At 35.8% G+C, this 15,180-nt stretch overlaps 1 protein-coding gene across 5 annotated transcripts; it reads right to left on the reverse strand.

Moving 5' to 3' along the window:
* Positions 1-316: 316 nt before the first annotated feature.
* LOC108265688 (CMRF35-like molecule 5) lies at positions 317-14,742 on the reverse strand. Of its 5 annotated transcripts, none has more exons than XM_053680363.1 (7): positions 10,714-14,742; positions 3,973-4,311; positions 3,496-3,594; positions 3,201-3,266; positions 2,916-3,017; positions 2,751-2,803; positions 317-2,312 (listed from the first exon to the last, which is right to left on the reverse strand). In XM_053680363.1, the coding sequence occupies exons 1-7, from the start codon at positions 10,919-10,921 to the stop codon at positions 2,178-2,180; spliced, it is 1,002 nt and encodes a 333-aa protein (XP_053536338.1). In that variant the 5' UTR covers positions 10,922-14,742; the 3' UTR covers positions 317-2,177. The 5 variants fall into 5 exon arrangements, with proteins under 5 accessions (XP_053536338.1, XP_017323770.1, XP_047011629.1 ...); XM_017468281.3 differs by having other exon boundaries at positions 2,916-2,957; positions 3,496-3,597; XM_047155673.2 differs by lacking the exon at positions 10,714-14,742 and adding an exon at positions 4,665-5,250 and having other exon boundaries at positions 3,496-3,597.
* Positions 14,743-15,180: the final 438 nt, after the last annotated feature.

The following is a 15,180-nucleotide window of genomic DNA, read 5'->3' on the forward strand; positions in this document are numbered from 1 at the left end:
TCTCCCGTGAGCAGTGGGCCGAGGGCGCGAGGCCAGTCGTCATGGTCCCATCCCTCCCGGCGGGCAATACCCTCGAAGGACGCCTCAAGATCTTCTTCGGGGGCGAGGGGGGGAAGCAGGCGGCAGATCTCGCGTCCCGGGTCGGGGAGGGGTATGGAGGCGGCGGGGGTCCTCAGGCCAATTAGCGTCTGGGTTTGCGACCTGAAGGCTTTCATCGAGCTGCTGTGTCACGGCTTGCTGCTGGATGCCAGTCTCCAGCAGGTGTTTCAGTGTGGTGTCCATGTTTTTTTTTTTTTCCGGTGTTTGTTTGTAGGCGAGTCTGTACTCTGTGCCCGCATCCACCACCAGTGTAGGGGAATTAGCCTGGAGGAGGGCGGAGCACAGACCCACAAGAGAGTACCAAGTGCAGCTGTAATTAGCATTTCATAGCTCCTTTAGCCATACTAGTATTAGCAATGAGTTTTCTGAATAAACATTGACAATCTTAGCTCTCTTGAATTTTGTACCATTATGCTTGAAGTTAACTTATAATATTGGAACTGGCAGTGTTAAAACATTGTACTTACACTGACCAGAATTTTGATTTAGTTACTATATCGACTTTTCCTGTACTAACTTAACACTAATTTCCACAAGAGCATATTGAACAGAAGTGTGGCAGAAGTGGTGGCAGTGAAGTGTAGCAGATGATAATCCTTGTAAATAAATGAAAAGTTCAATCATGAGAGACCAGTGAATGAAGTAAAGATAATTGTTTATTGAACAAATTATGATATGATCTGTCTTGACAAAGTCTTTGGCAATTCGACTCAAAGTGTGCTCACACCGAGGAGATTTGCGCCTATAAGTCAATGTCTAATATTTTAAAAACGGAAGCAGCACAAACAAAACTTTTATTGGCACAAATGAAGCACAAACGATTGAGACCATTTGGGTTGAATTTGGAGCATGTGGGGGGCTGGTGACTCATCATCTAGAAATTAATGTCTAATATTTTAAAAATGAAAGTAGCACAAACTAAACTTTTAGTGGCATAAACCAGCACAAACAATTGAGACTGTTTTGGGTGAATTTGGAGCATGTGGTGGGGCTGAGTGACCTCAGAATGACCTATAGGCCTATATGTTCTTGTAATATCTCCAAAACCAAAGCAGCACGAACGAAAATTTTTACGGCACAAACCATCTCAAACGATTGAGACTATTTTTCCAGCGTTTTGCGTTGGGTGAGGGGCCAACTTCACACAGGCCTTCTATGGTGCTTGCTTTTGGTCTTTATTTGGACAAATAGCACAACAACATTAATCGCTTTAACAAATATTTTCAGCTATTCTCTATGAAGGAGAATTAAATTTTTAATTGTTTATTTACATTCGTAGTTGTCTTATGTTCATAGTTGACATTTTTACTTATTTTGCTGAATATGGTTTCAACTTTATCATTGTCACATCTCAACAATAAAACCTCACATCTTAAAAATAACACCATGGCTATGTGTAAAAACAAGAGTGCATCATGTGTACTAAACTTGCCTATTTAACTCCACTTCTTACTTATCTCCTGAACGATTAGTAACTTTGTGTTAAACCCACATCAGACACAGAGAGAAATATACTTAGATTGTTGTGATTTATGAAGTTTTTCATGTATTAGACAAAGTGTAGTCCACAGTGAACACCAACACTATTTCTCTGTGGCGCGTCTCACAGTTCAGCCACTTCCTGTGGGTGCAATTATGTAACATTTACACAGATGGTATATTAGTACCAGTGGGTTGTTAGTGAATACAGCTTCTTAGTTAAACTGAGTGTGCATTCACTCTGCATAAGCATTACATACACATGTGTTGCATAAGAGCTGCAAGTCAGGATAAAATAAGCCTTGCATTCACACCGGAAGTACTGCATTGAAGCCCATGTGTCAATTTGTCACAGGATGTTTTAGAAAGTTCAGGTTCATCTTAATGTACCTATAACAAATATTAAGTCAGGTCAAGTCTTGTTAGATGTTGAAATATGTGAGCAATATATAAGTTTAAATATGACAGTAATCACTAAAAAGAGAACTTGTGTCCCCAAAAGAGTGCTTATTTTCTTGAAATGCACAGAATGGTTTGTGTATTATGCACATCACATATATAGGGTGCTGTAACTGTTTTCAGTGAGGAGCTACAAGAGATTATGGACTGCAATCGTTGTCTGCTGGAGCAGGGAGCTGAATGGTGCTGTAGGTGGCTGAAGATTCATCTCCTACAGGTGGACCAGCTAAAGTATACACAGCCAGCATCTCATCATACACATGGCAAATGTTCTCCTTGTTAGAAAGAGTGTGAGAGAAATGCCATTCAGTTAGTTGCAGTGTAAAAATAATGTGAAAGTAATTTGCATTAACATCACTGTTTCAATGCATGAGAACATGCAATACTCCACCCAGATAGTAACCCAAGCTCAGGATTGAATCTGGCAATACCATACATTAATAATATAAAAAAAATAATAATTTAATGGTACACCAAAGTTATTAATACCAAATATCACAGCTTCTTGGATAAAAAAACACTTTTTAATTTTAATTTAAACTTTAGTATAGATCTGATGGTTCTTTACCAATGACCGATCAAAAGATTTGATTTAGTGAAAACATTCCCATGAACAAGCTGAAAAATCCTAAAAGGTTATGCTTGACATATTCCTTTTCTTCGTATGTAGACTACTACGTAGGAGTTCTGCTTCAGTGCTCAGTATAACATACCTGACCAGGTGGTGGATGTGAAATTTGGATTGCAGGAGCAGCTGGTTTCAAAGCTAAATAACAGAAAGTAAAATATTTATGCTGCGGTGCCAATAAAAGCATTTATTTAAGTACATTTCTGTTATACATTGGCTGTGCACTTCTAAACATCCTCTTCTCACTTACTTGTGATGTGTGTGGACTTTTTCCTGTAGAGAATCACAAGAGCTGCAAGAACACAGCACAGCATTAGGCCCAGCACCCCTCCACAAACAACAAATAGCTGTCCTGTTATAAAGGAAATAATTGAAAATGGACAAAATAGTAATTTTGGATGACCGTGAAAATGAACGATCAAGTTGATGTGAATAACACATTTATTCTGTAACCCGTTCTGATCTCTAAACAAGCGATTAAGAATAATGAATATTTGAATATTATAGAACAAAACTATACAAATGAACTGTTTACCATATAGGTCCAAAGAATGTTGAGTTTGAGGTGTGGATGATGCTTGTTCATAGAAAGTGGAACTCTCTGAAAATAAATAAATGTCTACATTGCACACAACGTTCAATAAATTCATGCATATTTCCTCTTTTCTAAGAAAAGTAACTAAATGATCAATACAACAATCAAATTTGAATAAAATGATTAATCTATCTATGATCATTCTAACCTAACATAATGCTGATAATTGCTTAACAAAGCCTTAGTAAGGTGTTATCTAATTGGAGCATACTGAATATGCGTTTATATTCTCTACCTGCAGCAGCTGTTATCACTGTGGTGGCACAAGGAGACTCTGTAACTTCAGGGATTTGATTCTGACTGGTCACTGGAGCACGTGTAGACACAGTAGGAACTGCTATGTGTAAGAATCAACATTAATCATAAACATATGAAGCTACAGAACAGTTCAGATCAAGGCAGTAATTCATGAGTTGACTTTCAACTTAAGGCCCCAAGAAGTATGTTCCAAAATTACTGATCTGTGTTACTTCCTATAAAAATGCTGTATTTATTCTCCTGCTGCTTCGGTCATAATTTGGATCATTTTCACAAATATTCATATTACATTGACAGAAACAAACTATTGCGATGCAAAGCATTATATGTTATAGTTATAGTGCTTGAATTCTTAAAGTAAACAAAGCATAAAAACCTTTGTGGCTAAGATCAACAATACATTCACACGTATTAGTTCAGGTATTCAGAAGTTGGACATTACTGTAATGTATACCTTCACTGACAGTAAGCTTTACTTTAGTTAACTTGTCTTTGCCCCAGGTATCCACTCCACAGTAATAAACTCCAGAGTCCTTTAATGTGAGGTGTCTGATGGTGACAGAGAAGCGACGTGCAGACAGAGTGTTTAATGCAGTGTATCTTTCCTTAGAGGCCACTGTATCAGCCTTCACAGATTTAATTAGTACATCAGAATAAGAGCATGGATCACGACAGAAGTACATGGGTGTATATTGATATCCAGCAGGGTATTTACAGGAGATATCCACACTGCCTCCTTCTGTTCCAGTAAAAACACTTTCAGCCTTGACCTTCATTGTCATACATATCAGAACTAAAAAAACACAGAGAAACATTGTAAATGTTTGCTCAGTGTAACTGTTAAACAACAAAGATGTGTAAAATAATTAAATAAATAAATAAATAAATAAAGTGCTACATTAAATTCACTGAATGCTTTATATAGACATTTCTTTCCCCCTTTGTTTACTAAAAGAAAACTCAGTTTACTGTTTGGCAAGTTACAAAAGTCTTGTATTTTTAAAGTATATGTTTCAATTTTAAGTGTCATTAGTACTAACTCTTGAAAAGTCAATATTAGTTAAATAGTAATGGAAATCTGCATTTATCCAACACACTCAAGTGTTGTTCCCAAACAAAATGGATAAATAAATGTAAGTCATTTACCTTGGAAAAAGGATAGAGTGCTCAGAAAAGTTTGCATTGTTTTCTGCACATCACCAGCCTTCTTCCCAAACTCAGCACAGTGTGCTATTTAACTATACATTTTTGGTCTTTTCTAAAATGTGGTGTCTTGTCTTTGATGTGAGCTGCATGTTGTAGGAGTCGGCAGAGGAGGTCTGAGAGATCACTTCTGGTTGACAATAAGAAGGAGGAAGAAGCAGAAACAACCGCAGGAAGGAAACACGGGAAACAAATCAACACTTCAGAGCTTTGACTGAACCCATTTTTACTTTGTTGTTTAAGCTTGCATAAAGTATGGTCTCTGTCTCAGCTAGGAACTGAATATACTGCCATCAGTATTACAGGTGTTGCATTCATGAAACTTGAAGATGAACTTCAGTTGTAAAATTAACACCACCAGCCTTCTTATAGACAATGGTTGGACTATCTCAGCATAAATTAGTGTCATAGCATTGTATTCTGTTCTGTGACCAATTTTTTCAGTCCTTGTATCACACAGGCTTTCAAAGCTCTTGAGTTTAATGTTGTATGTAATGTTGTAATAACGTATAGTATTGCAGTAAACACTATTAATTCATTATTAATTTCTAAACATATTCAATTAGGAATCAGTTATTGTAGGTGCAGACAATGACAGAAGAAGGCACAAATGTGAATGAATCAAACAGAATGAATCAAGAGAGGGAAGAGAGCAAATGGTGGCTGCATTAAATTCAAATGTAACTTTAAAAAAATACAAATGACAAATGTTAAACTTGTGTACGGGTGTAGAGATTTTATTTAGTAATATTGTTGAGGAAAGGATACTGGTGAGCCTCTGTGTCATGTCATGGAAGCAAAGGTGGAAGCAAGTGTAGATTAGTGTTTAATGAAAACTCATAACACATACAATGTAAACATAGACACAGGAAAACATGAAATGGGTTCTCAAGGCTGAAAACATACATAGGCTAAAGAACATAACCAAATCCAGGAGCATCATAATGGGGGGAAAGATTAGGATGATTCTAATGGCCCTGCTCAGACAGGGGGCCCAGCAGGACCCCATACCTTCCTGTATGATTTTGCTATTTAAATGGCCTCTTTGCAAAATAATCTATTAAGAAGCATGCTATAATGAATGCCCTCAGACTGTGCCAAGTGCATGTCTGTGCCTCCATAAGACATTTGCAAATTGTTCAGAAGCGCGGCACTTCACAGTTGTGGGTCCTTACATGCATCAGGTAGATGGCAACAGATGGCGTAGACAAAACCAGGATACCAAAAGAGGAAAGAAAAACATGAAAAATAGTCACCCAGTTTTTCAAAAAATATGGTGTTTTATGTTCCCTGTTTTGTGCTATGATTCTGAAGCTAGCCCGTATGAAGCTGTTATAATTAACATCGAATAGAAATTCTATCAGTTACTACCCCGATGTTTATCCTTGGAATTTGGAACACAATATTTCCATGAGTGTAGCCTATGTTTTTCCACACAATCAAGCAATAGTAATGGAGCATTGAGCCTCAAAAAGGACGGAAAAGCACCAAGCGACAATAAAACTAGTCCAGTGCTGTATATATTCAAGCTTTAAGAAGCCTTGCAACAGCTTTCTGTGAGGAATCAATCGAAATTTAATGTAATCATATGAATCTGCTTTCATTGTCCCAAGTGAGTCTATGAGATAAGTGTTGTAATGATGTCCGATTCATGAGTGAATTGTTTGTTTGAGTCAGTTCATTTCAATGAATTGGAGAATCCCATTGATAAAACCAGTCTGATTCATTCATGCCAGGGGGGTGTAAACCTTTGAACAGGATGATTGATGTAAATTGCTAGTATTTTGTCTTCTGGGAGACATGTAAATATCTTATTTAGCATCTGAAGGGCAGTACTAAATAAAAAAAAAGCACTTTAAACAAAATAACAATTTACACTGATCATCCTGTTCAAAAGTTTACATCTCCCTGTCTCTTAATGTATCGTGTTACCTTCTTGAGCATCAGTGAATGTTTGCATCTTATATAATAGTTGTGTAGAAGTCACTCAGTTGTTCTCAGTGTGAAAAGATAGATCTCAACATCATGTAGCCACTGTTAGAAAGGGGTCAAATATGCAGTATGCTGGAAAAGCAAAGAATGTGCAATAGTGGGCAGTTTAACTACTCAGGACAAACTCGTGAACAACTATATATATATATATATATATATATATATATATATATATATATATATATATACACACAGTATCTCACAAAAGTGAGTACACCCCTCACATTTTTGTAAATATTTGATTATATCTTTTCATCTTTTCATGTGACAACACTGAAGAAATGACACTTTGCTACAATGTAAAGTAGTGAGTGTACAGCTTGTGTAACAGTGTAAATTTGCTGTCCCCTCAAAATAACTCAGCACACAACCATTAATGTCTAAACCGCTAGCAACAAAAGTGAGTACACCCCTAAATGAAAATGTCCAAATTGGGACCAAAGTGTCAATATTTTGTGTGGCCACCATTATTTTCCAGCACTGCCTTAACCCTCTTGGGCATGGAGTTCACCAGAGCTTCACAGGTTGCCTCTTCCACTCCTCCTTGACGACATCACGGAGCTGGTGGATGTTAGAGATTCCACTGTTCAAAAAAACATTTTTGAACAGTGGAATAAAATTGACAAATAAGAAGGTGCTCCTTATAAGAAGTTTTTAGACTCTTCTCCTTAAAGGCTGAGTGCTGTATAACAAGGAAATGGTGCTTTAACAAAATATTAGTTAAGGGCTGTGAACTCTTTTTTTCCACTAAAATATTTCTATTTGTTTTCTGCACTTGAATCTTTTTAGTTGCTATATCACATTACAGTAAAAGTGGAAAATGATCGGAGATGATTTATCTTGGTTTCATTTTTTTATATCACAAATACCTGCAATTTTTACAGGGGTGTGTAGACTTGTTATATCCACTATATATTGCCTGCTTTATCTCGCAAAGACAAAATATAATAAACAAAAAATAATAATAATATACAGAGATTAAACATCTCTGTGGTCTTTCTGTAAGGTGAATGCACCATTTCACTGCAGAACGTGAAGCCGCTTCAGTCACTTTCTGTATGTACAATCATGGAACACTTTGTCAGAAGTTAGGAAACTATAGTATCAGTTTGTGGTCAGTAATGATGGGCTCTTGGTTAAGCTTAATGTGCATTCAGTTTGCATATGAACAACATGCACATGTGTTTGCACAAGGGCCACATGTCATCATGATAAAATAAGCCTCAAAGTCACATCGAAAGTACTGGGTAGAAGCCCAAGTGTCAAATGGTGACAGGATGTTTTAGACACCTCAGGCCTCTGTAACTGTGCCCGTAACAAACCACAGGTCTGGTCTGACTTTCAGCTAGTTGTTTGGAGAACTGGAACAATGTAATGAGCTAACAATTTAAATATGTGAGGAAGATAGAATAAGCCATAGACGGCAATCAAGAGTGAGTGAGTGAGTGAGTGAGTGAGCGCACACAAGGACTAGCATCTCATCCAGGATGTATTCCAGATTGCTGTGATCCTGACCAGAATAAACTGGTTAATGAAGTTGATGATGAGAAAGAAAAACAGTAATCAGAGAAAATTTTCTTTAAATACTTACATGCTTTAATGTACACTTCAGATACCAACATAATGCTAAGCCCTTAGATAACACTACCTCTGGTCTTTTGTTCAAGGTGAACACATCATTTCACCACAGAGCTTCTCACAGTTCATTCACTTTCTGTAAATCTAATCCAGGAAAATTTACTCACAATTTAGGAAACATTAGAAGCATTTGGCAGTAAGTGAACACAGGCATTCAGTTAAGAACAACACAGTAATGTTAAGCATTTTAGATGTTAATAATTTCTTTATTCAAGAACCAACTTTGATTACTAAGCAGGCAATTAAGAATATTATTTAAATGCAAGTGATTAGTCAATGCTGGAAAATAAGAAACAGAACAGCGATCAATAAAGAAAAACATGGGGATAAAGAATGTTTAGTTTGAGTTGTGGGTGACACCTTTTCATATGAAGTAGTATTAAGAAATAAATATCTACATTGCACATTTTTATAAGAAATTCTTGTGCACTCCATCTTGATGTGAATACTCTAGACTCTTCAATGATTGAATTTGCATCTAATTATTAATCCAACTATTCCTTTGCTGATGTTTTTAATTGGTTAACAGAAACATAAGGAGTTTACTAGTTGGAGTATAGCAATTATGCATTTGTGTGCTACATGCAGTACTTGGTATCATTGTGAGGGCTTTGATTCTGCCTCGACACTGGATCACGAGTGGACACAGTAGGAGCTGCGGAGGGAAAAAACCCAATAAACACATCTGAAGCTGCAGTACAGTTCAGACCAAGACATGGATGTAACCTTTAACTTAAGGTGCCAAGCAGACAAACAAATGTATTGTTAATCAATGTTACTTCATATAAATTACCATTTATTCTAACAGGGTGGGATTCATTAATCTGCTGCTTGCCAGCTTAATTCTGATCACATATAGAGCCATATTTTGGTTACAAATAACAGCACAAGGTTATTTAATGTACAAGTCTATAGTGTTTGACATCAACTACTTAAAGTATCTGGCATAATACTTGCACAGTGCTGCTATTTGGTTAACAGAAACTTAGTAAGTAATATCCTATTTGGGGAGTACAGAATTGGTGTTTATTTCCTCTACCTGCAGTAGCTGTTATCATTGTGGTGGCACAAGGAGACTCTGTAACTTCAGGGATTTGATTCTGACTGGTCACTGGAGCACGTGTAGACACAGTAGGAACTGCTATGTGTAAGAATCAACATTAATCATAAACATATGAAGATACGGTACAGTACAGTTCGGTCTCAACACTGCAGCAGGAGTAGACACAGTAGGAACTGCTTAGAATTAATATAAAACCATAAAAACATGTATTACAGTTCTGTATTATAGTTGAGACCAAGTTATGAATTCATGAAACCTTCAAATTAATGCTTCAAGCAAAATGTTGTAAAATTATTGCCAGTCAGTGTTATACACACATTACTGTGTTAATTGACTTGCTGCTACAACATAGTCTTCATTTTGATTTTAACTATTCACATCTTATTTGTGACTAAGGTCAACAATAAATTCAGAAGTAAATTACAGTCATGTATACCTTCACTGACAGTAAGCTTTACTATAGTTAACTTGTCTTTGCCCCATGTATCCACTCCACAGTAATAAACTCCAGAGTCATTTAATGTGAGCTGTCTGATGGTGACAGAGAAGCGACGTGCAGACAGAGTGTTTACTGCAGAGTATCTTTCCTTAGAGACGACCGTATCAGCCTTCACAGATTTAATTAGTACATCAAAAGGAGAGCATGGATCACGACAGAAGTACATGGGTGTATATTGATATCCAGCAGGGTATTTACAGGAGATATCCACACTGCCTCCTTCTGTTCCAGTAAAAACACTAAACAACAAATGAGATGTGTTAATAATAATAATAATAATAATAATAATAATAATTTTTTAAAAAAACAATTAAATAAAGTTGTTATATTAAATTCACTGAATGCTTTATATAGGCATTACTTTCCCTGTATTTACTAAAAAGAAAACTGAGTTTTAATATTTTGCAAGTTACAAAAGTCTTGAAGTGACACATGATCATCTTGTCACTTAAAGGTGCTGTAGGATTGTTTCCGATGCGTGAGATCCAAACAAGTCACGCTTCCAATCTAGTACTGCTTTTATATACTTCACATATACATATACATACATATATCATTTATACATACTTTTATATGGGTTTGATTTAAATACTAATCAAACCCACACTCCACATAGTGGTACACAGTGGAATTACAACAGACATTCAATTTTTTTAAAAAGTGTTTCAAATCCTTCAATTATAAGAGACATCATTAATATTAACTCTTCAAAAGTCAATATTAGTTAAATAGTAATGAAAATCTGCATTTATCCAACAAAAAGTTTGATATTCCTAAAAAAGGATCAACAATTAATTTACCTTGGAAAAGGGATAAAGTCCACAGAAATCTTTGCATTATTTTCTGCACATCACCAGCCTTCTTACTAAACTCAGCACAGTGTGATATATACATGTTTTGTCTTTTCTGTGCAGTAAGCTGCACGATGTAGCAGGAGGCAGCAGAGGAAGTCTGAGAGATCACTTCTGGTTCCTCACAATAAGCAGGAGGAAGCAGTGACTTATCCATTACAGGAAGGAAACAGGTGACACATAAGAAGTCCAACTGAACACATTTTATTCTTTGTTGTTTGAGCAAGTTTCTATAAAAAACTATTAAATATTTTGAATCTGTTTTGTTTTTGTTTGTTTGTTTTTAAATGCCTTAAAATGGTATGGTTAAATTTACTGAGTCTATAAGTTGTTTTTCCCCCATGAACATAAATGTAATAATACAAACAGTATTTGGTATATAATTTATACTGTATAACAAAGATTACACCGTGGTTGAAAATTTTGATTATTTTTTGCTTGTTTATAAAATGTAAAGTTCTCTATCTTTTCCAATAAAGGTATGTACTGCCATCTTTCGGCGAAATCTAGGTATTACATTTGTGAAACTTGGAGATAAAATTTTTGGGATGATGGTTATCTCTAGGGATGCACCGATACCGAAACCAGTACTCCAGTATCGGCCCGATACTGTACTCATGTACTCGTACTTGTAAAACGATCCCGATACAACCGCACCGATACCACTTTATGACAATGTGACGTAGCCTAAGCTCTCGTCAGTTGAGCAGGTAGTCGGAAGAGAAGCAATGTCAGCAATTTGGACATATTTTAGATAAGTGATGATGATAAAAGTAGAGCAGACTGCAAACTATGCTCTGCTAAACTGTCAAAAGGGGTAAAAAAAAAAAAATAGCTCATTTAACACAAGCCATTTGATTAAACATCTAAAGAACAAACGTAACGCTGAGTGCAAAGAGTTTGCTAATGCTAGTGTAAGAGGGGTTAAGGAGAATTCACGAAGGTCCAATCTCTAAACGGGTTCGAATAATGCAGGCATACTCATGTAGAAATAAAGCTTTTACTAACTTTATTGTCAGAGCTACATTTCCTTATGGATCACTGACATGAACCTTTTTGCGCTTGCCCCTTGCTCAGTACGTCACTCGCACAAGCGCAACAACACTATGCGTCATACTCAACACAATTATACTGAAATATAATTGAGTCATAACATCAGTCCATCCATCCATCCATCTTCAACCACTTACTCCTTTTTCAGGGTCGCGGGGGAACCTGGAGCCTATCCCAGGAAGCATCGGGCACAAGGCAGGGTACACCCTGGACAGGGTGCCAGTCCATCGCAGGGCACAATCACATACACACTCACACACCCATTCATACACTACGGACACTTTAGACATGCCAATCAGCCTACCATGCATGTCTTTGGACTGGGGGAGGAAACCGGAGCACCCGGAGGAAACCCCCGCAGCACGGGGAGAACATGCAAAGTCCGCACACATATATCCTGAAATGTTAATTGTCAAATGCTAATTTCTCAAATGGTAATGAAAATCTGCATTTAACTAGCTATTGATTAAATTATTATGATGCTGATATACATAACCTTAATATATACTAATTATGTATGCTAATACCAATTTCAGAAAAATACTGGCCTGTGCTATGCAGCATGTAAAACATTTTAGATGGTTGTAATACATTACAATTTTAACTAGTAAACACCAATAAGAAAGCTATTTATATCTTAATAGCCTTTACTGGTACTAATTTTATACACACAGTGCTGTCAACATGTTTAATAAAGGAATTCTTCAAACATAAGTTGTATTGATTTTTTGGGCTATATTTGCAAGATTATAATGTAGGCTTCAAGACTTTGATGATGGCAGCCATCCTGATGGCCACACTGTAACCATCTGGACCCAACTTCAGTGGGCTCTCACCTCTTAAAAATATTTCTCAGGTCACAGGGAAACTTCCCTAACCAGTATACATTATCATAAAAGACAGTAATTATTACTGTGGAAGCAGTTGTAAAGAAACTCTGAAGGAGTATCTTTCACTTTCCATTACTGTATTTTCCATACAAAGCATTGTATTCAGGTTATGGTGGGTTTTGTTTCATCTACTAAAAGTACTTGGAGTAGGCCCAGTAATAATACAAACAGTGTGCAGGATATTAAGACATTTCTGAGTTTCTCCAAATAAATCTAACAGTCTGAGCTGAGTTGATTTGACCCAAGGAGCTGGGCTGAGGCATCGAGTGGGGGAGGGGTGCATTGTTTCAATTGTCAGTGAAAATGACCCAGCCACCACCCAAAAACTACGCAGGACCTTTCACTTTCTATTTCTTAGAAATCATTGAATTCAGGGTAGGAAGGGTTCTGCTCAATCTATTATGTGTAATGAGTAACTAAGTATTTCTCCCCTGAATGTTCATATTTCTTAAGGATTACAATTAAAATGAACACTGGCCTATCAATTCATAGTTTATATTACACAAAATATATCATTGTCAGTGAAAATGACCCAGCCACCACCTAAAAACTACACAGGACCTTTCACTTTCTATTTCTTAGAAATCATTGAACTCAGGGTAGGAAGGGTTCTGCTCAATCTATTATGTGTAATGAGTAACTAAGTATTTCTCCCCTGAATGTTCATATTTCTTAAGGATTACAATTAAAATGAACACTGGCCTATCAATTCATAGTTTATATTACACAAAATATATCATTAACAAGCAAAAGTTAGTTCTCGGGCCCTTGGTTAATAATTGCATTCATTTTTTTTTTCTTGTCTCACACTAAATAAATAGCACCTAAATCTTTTTTTCTGGTAATAATAACTTAACCTTAACAATATTAATGAGTAAAATTGTATTTTTGTTTTTGATACATTTAGAACCACTGATCCTGCTTTTCCTAATAATTTGTCTTCCACCAACTTAAATTTTTCTGCCAAATTCCATTTTCTTAAAATTAGCCAAATTAACGCTTGTATCTGTAATAAGTATTCCATTTATACAATATATTAAGTCACTGCTTAGCTACAGCTTATTTCTATTTGTCATACTATGAATGTGTGCAATTCAGAATATATTGTAAAAGGATTATTCAATTAATTGCTGCTGAATCATTTATTTAAAGATAAAAGTTCATAAGCATTTATTTGCACCAACTATGTAAGTAAAAAACCAAGTGTAGCATAGTACATGATCACTGGTTCTTCCCAAAAAGGGAGGGTCCTACAGGGCCTATATAAACAGACTGTACTGACCGTTGCCTTGAATTGTGGATCGCCCACCAGGTAAATGTTCCTTAATTTCGTTTCATTCATCTTTTTAGTTATATTTAACAAAACACATTTGATTTTCCTGAACATTTAGACTAAATGAAATTAAACTGTTAGTCTGTCGGCCAATATCCGAGGCAGGGCTTCTCTTAAATTGAATTACCTTATAATAGTTTAATGCTCTTTACATTCTGTGGCATTAAGGTGTGAACTGGAACAAGACACAAAAACGTAATGACCTTTAATTTCAGTAGATACTTTATAAGCAAATAAGAACTGTAATTGTATTACTTGTAAATCAGTGTATCTTAAAATGTGCTTATTGCCTAACAAACTGTTATGAACCATGCTTTGTAATATCTAGCACAATCTATGCCTTATATTCTCAAAAAATAAGTAAATGGGTAAAAAAAAAAAAAAATAGGTAAAAAATGGTAGTAAAATGTGCTTTTGTTGATAATTAGCTAAATATTAATCTCACACTTAATATCCTGTAAAAAAAAAATTACTGCAACAAAAATGTAAACATAATTGTTGTGTTTAAAAATGGTATACTTGTTCTTAAATATCACATAATAATAGTAAATAGATGTGGATAGGTGTGCTACCTCAGTGTCCATTAAAATCTGATGCATCTGCTGGCACTTGGTCAGGTGACTTTCTTGCAACAAGTGATTAAATTTCACTTCAATATTGGGGTAATGTAGTATTTATAATATTGATTAATAGATTTCTATATTGGGGTTTTATATATATATATATATATATATATATATATATATATATATATATATATATATATATATATATATATATATATATATATATATAAATAACTAGCTGGATAAAATCCAGATGGATCACCAGTCCTTCACAGGGCAACACTCACTCACACACAAATTCACATGGAACAATTTAGCTTAGCCAATATGCCTATCTGCATGTTTTTGGACAGTGAAACCAGAGAACCAGGAGGGAGTTCACACAAACATGAAAAAGTCCACACAGTCAGTAACCCGAGCTCAGGATCAAGCCAGGAACCCTGGATGTGCAAGCCGGTTCATATTTCACTCAGTTAAGGATTACAGTTCAAATGTACTAACCCCATTTCCATAAATTTTGTGATTTTTTCTAATATGCAATAAAAACAAAAATCTGTGAATTGTGAAGTCTCTT

The sequence above is a fragment of the Ictalurus punctatus genome, chromosome 5, assembly GCF_001660625.3.
Source record: "Ictalurus punctatus breed USDA103 chromosome 5, Coco_2.0, whole genome shotgun sequence".
Classification (NCBI taxonomy): Eukaryota; Metazoa; Chordata; class Actinopteri; order Siluriformes; family Ictaluridae; genus Ictalurus; species Ictalurus punctatus.

Excerpts from the sequence above, each read along its gene's own strand:
- LOC108265688 (XM_017468279.3), bottom strand. The coding sequence starts at position 10,921 with ATGGATAAGTCACTGCTTCCTCCTGCTTATTGTGAGGAACCAGAAGTG. Across the intron at positions 4,312-10,713 it reads GACTTTATCCCTTTTCCAAG|TTCTGATATGTATGACAATG; the intron begins GTAAATTAATTG and ends GTGTTTTTTTAG. Across the intron at positions 2,804-2,915 it reads AAAGTCCACACACATCACAA|CTTTGAAACCAGCTGCTCCT; the intron begins GTAAGTGAGAAG and ends TCTGTTATTTAG.